Here is a 4,512-nt window from a genome sequence, read left to right on the forward strand (position 1 = left end):
CTATATTTAAAAACAAAACAGGGGACACAGGCTTCAGTCATTGCAGCTCCCGGGCTCCCCAGGGCACGTGATGAGTGTATCACGGGTGCCTTGTGAATTGACTAGCATAGAGACATTGCCCTTGGACAAGCTCAGAGGTTACTGCCCAACATTCCTTCTTCCTTTCTCCTGCTCATCTGACTCCTCAGGTCTCCTGGCCATCACACCTCGGGCTTGCTCCTGCCCCAGAATCTCCCCCCAGCCCTGAGCCCAGTCCAGGGGCCGCTCACCATCTTGATGGGCCGGAAGGACATGAGCCGGTCGCTGCGGTAGCTGCTGGACCACGTGTCCCAGCGTGGGTACTCGCCTTTCTCCAGGACGAACATCTCCCCCCGGAAGTTGGACTGCTCAAATGCGACCCAGCTGGATGGGGAGAGAGGTGGGCAGGGTAGAGAGAGTCAGGAGGGGCAAAGGCAGAGAGGAGAAGCCATCATGGGGAGAAGGCCCCTCTCCACACTCACCTTCCCATCTTTGCCTTGCAAGGCAGCCCCAAGGCTGGAGGTGGGGAGGGGTTGATCCCAGGCTATGCACTGGCTGGGAGACTATGGGTAAGACGCTTCACTTCTCTGAGCCTCGGTTTCCTCATCTAATTTGCCTATTTTCTTGAAGTTGGTGCAGGATTAAATGAGATGGTGTGTATAATTACAGAAGCCAAATATCTCCCCAGATGTAGGATTTAAACATAATTTTAGCCCTATGAGGACTTGGGGGAAATAACACATCAGAAGACATTTTTTTAAAACCCCAAAGACTCTTGAGAGTCCCTTGGACTGAAAGGAGATCCAACCAGTCCATCCTAAAGGAAGTCAACCCTGAATACTCATTGGAAGGACTGATGCTGAAGCTGAAACTCCAATACGTTGGCCACCAGATGCAAAGAGCTGACTCACTGGAAAAGACCCTGATGCTGGAAAGATTGAGGGCAGGAGGAGAAGGGGGCGGTAGGAGGATGAGATGGTTAGATAGCATCACTGACTCAATGGACAGGAATGTGAGCCAACTCCAGAAGACAGTGAAGGACAGGAGATTCCGGCGTGCTGAAGTCCATGGAGTTGCAAAGAGTGGGACATGATTTAGCAGCTGAACAACAACAACAATTTATCTTTGTAGCAAAGGAAGAACAGGCCACCGGCCCAGAGCCTTGAGCAGGCTATTATACTGTGTTCACGGTAGGAATCTTTTCTACAGATACCTTTTACTTACAGCAGATGATACTATCTTTCCATTTGTAAAAGTGATGCAAAGGTTCTTTTGATATATATTTATTTGTGTCAAAAAAGGGTCATTTTAAAATGAAGTAGGGACTTCCCTGGTGGTCCAGTGGCTAAGACTCCACGCTCCCGACACAGGGCGCCCAGGTTTGATCCTTGGCCAGGGAACTAGATCCCACGTACCACAACCAAGAGCTTGCATGTCACAGCTAAAAGATCCCACGTGCCACAACTTAGACCCGGGGCAGCCAAATAAATAGATACTATTGTAAAAAATCAAATAAGTATATTAAACAAATAATATTCCTGGAGGTGTGGGGGTAGGGAAAAATTGATACAGGTGCTTGAATCGTGATTGATAAAGGCTGGCCTAGCATACAGAATACAGTAATCAGTACTGGAGCAGTGGAAGGGGAAATGAGAGTAATATTTACCTCTCAGATGCCTATGAGAATTAAACGTGATTGTGCACATGTAGTTGTTCAGTTCTCTAAAAGGATTAATTATAAGCTTGACATCAGATGGGGGCTTTCTCAACGCAGCCTGATTGAGGATGGGAAGTGAGCTTGTTGTTAAAAGGACCAGGGATTCTGGGGGAGATAAGATGATGCCCATTTCATAGATGAGAAGGCTGTGACGAAGGAGCCCCTTAAACTTTCCTCTTTGTGTTCCGGAGTTCTCAGGGAACAAGAGAGGGCTGGGGACGCTGACATGAGTCTCATCTCCCTGTTGGGGGCTGGGACCCTCCTCTACCCAGAATGAGAAGGGGAAGATGGGGGCAGGGGAGGCTACAAGCACAGGCTGAAACAGAACGCGTCCAAGGAGCCTCAGGTCTCGTCTGAGGAAGGCGCCAGCCCACATAGCAGAGTGACAGAAGTAATGATGCAGATTTATTCTTCCAGAATAGAAGCGAACGTGCCTCAGCCCCACAGAGGCTGGCGCATATGAGAAAAGGATGGGCAGGTGGATGGATGACGGGTGGATGGGTGAACTGTTGGTTGAATGAACAGGCAGATGGGTGGATGAACAGGTAGGTGGCCGGGTAGATGGCTGGATCTATGGGTCTATGGAGGAGTGTATTGCTGGCTGGCTGGATGCATGGTAGAGAATGGACAGATGGAGGGAGTGCTGAACAGAGGGATAAATAAATGGATGGAGAATAAGTGTGCAGATGGATGGATAAACTGATCTATGGATGGATGAGTGGGTGCATGGAGAGGGAGCCTTGGAAGATGGTGCCATGCAGGAGTCAAGAGGATAGACTTTGGCAACAGACAGACCCCAGTTCTAATCCCACTTTAGCATTTATTTTCTGTGTGATCTGGACAAGTCACTTGAGCTCATTAAGCCTCCATCAAGGAGAAGAAAGGATTGCATCTACCTTGTCAGGAGGTGACGAGGGTCTAAAGAAAAGACACAGCCAGCAAGATCGTTCATGATTAAAGAGGAGGGAAGCCAGAGATCTGAGCTTATGGAAAGACAGACACTGATGGTCTTGCCACCCTGACACCCTCTCCTAAAACTGTCTTATTCAGGAGTCACAGTGCCCAGTGAGGATCTGGTATACGAGTGAGGAGTTGTCTATCTTAGTGCCTTTTCTCATCTCCTGTGGCTCATATGAGCAAGGAGTGAGGTAGGGCAGAAATCTCAGTTCACAGACATGGGAAACTGAGGCTCAGAGGGGTTAAGTCACTGGTGTAAAGTCACACGGCGGAGGTGGCGAGTGTCCGCTGAGGCCTCGTGGGTTTCAGGCGGGCTTGCCTCCCCTCCCCACCTGTGTGAGGGCACACCTTTCCTCCCCTCCCCCTGCTCACCCCATCTCCTCCATCGCTTTCTCCACCACTGTTTCTCCCAGGGCCCCGCTGGTCCTGACACAGGCCCGGGGCCCTGGGACACAGGTCCTTCTCTCTCCCACCAGGCGCAGTCCCAGAGCACACACCGAAGACCAGCTGCATCTTTGTTGGAGGAGAAATACTCTGGGTTTGAGTCACTGATAATGAAAAAAGCCTGAAAACCCAAACTGGCCACATCCGGCAGCTTCTCTTCTCAGCTGGGCTTTGAATCTGAGGGTGGGGCTGAGGTTACCAGCCTACCCTGGCCCATGGTAACTTGGCTAAACACACAGAGCATCAGGGAGCATCAATAATCCTCGTTACCACCAGCTAACGTCTGGGCACCCACAGAATGCCAGTTCCACGCTGCATTATTGCCTTCAGACTTGAGAATAAGCTAGTGGAAGGGAGTGGGGACCATTACTCTGCCCATTTCAGAGACAAGGAAACTGAGGCTCAGGCACTGAACAAGGTAAACAGGGGAGTTGGGACTCACACCCAGGCCTGTCTGATCTCAAAGCCTATCTCTGCCCTCTGTAGCACACAGAGCCCTGGGATGCCGGGTGTACAGGCTGATCACACCCCTTGCGGGCTTTTTCGCTGGAGAGATGAGGCAAACGGGCCCTGTGGGTCTTGTCCAGAGGTTGGCCCTGTGCCCTGAGCGTAGTCCACAGGGGTTGAAGTTGGCACAACCACTATGTCCAAGGGACAATTATTCCTGCCTCTGTGGAGCAGGATGATACAGGCACTGTGAGTGAAACGCGTCAACCTGAGTCGAACCCAGGCTCTGCCACTCACCCTTTGAGCCTCGGTTTCCCCATCCATCAAATGGGAATAAGAACCACCCCTCCCCCACACAGCACTGTAGGATCAGCTAGGTAAAGCCCTCAGTCGGCGCCTGGCACCTCGTGGGCACTCAACAGAAGCTCGTTACTATCCTAAAGGCTGCTTGCTGCCCAGGAGAGGGGACAGCTAGAGGACACCTGGCACTTTGCCCTGCTCCTGCCATCAGTGATGGGCAGGGGGCTCCTTCTGCAGCAGAAACAACATTTCCCTGGAGCCTGGAATCATGCCTTACTGTTAGTGTGCCCTTATGCTTATCAGATCACCTCTCTGTGCCTCAGTTTCCTCATCTGTAAAATGGGAAGGAGAACCATACCTCCCTTTCCTCCCTCTTGGCTTTGAAGCAAGCCCTAGAAATAATACATAGTTGGCCCCAGTATGGGGGGGCGGTCCTGCATCTGTGAATACAGAAGTCAGGCTGGACTATGCCTTATCCAGGTACTTGAGCATCGGCAGATTTCGGTATCTGCTGGGGGTCCCGGAACCAGCCCGCGGAGGGTACTGAGGGATGACCGTGTGCGTCTCTGCTAGCACAGGGGAAGGCAGTAAAGGGCAGCTATGGTTGTTTTAGTATTCCTATTTTACTA

At 51.3% G+C, this 4,512-nt stretch overlaps 1 protein-coding gene across 1 annotated transcript in view; it reads right to left on the reverse strand.

Moving 5' to 3' along the window:
• The window catches only part of CRYBB1 (crystallin, beta B1), a 14,239-nt gene that overhangs the window by 4,785 nt on the left and 4,942 nt on the right, over nucleotides 1-4,512 (reverse strand). Inside the window, exon 6 of the mRNA XM_010828855.1 lies at nucleotides 270-402. Coding sequence (XP_010827157.1) covers nucleotides 270-402 — 133 coding nt within the window. The remainder of the gene's footprint in view (nucleotides 1-269; nucleotides 403-4,512) is intronic.

This window comes from Bison bison, unplaced genomic scaffold (assembly GCF_000754665.1).
Source record: "Bison bison bison isolate TAMUID 2011002044 unplaced genomic scaffold, Bison_UMD1.0 scf7180017864495, whole genome shotgun sequence".
Classification (NCBI taxonomy): domain Eukaryota; kingdom Metazoa; phylum Chordata; class Mammalia; order Artiodactyla; family Bovidae; genus Bison; species Bison bison.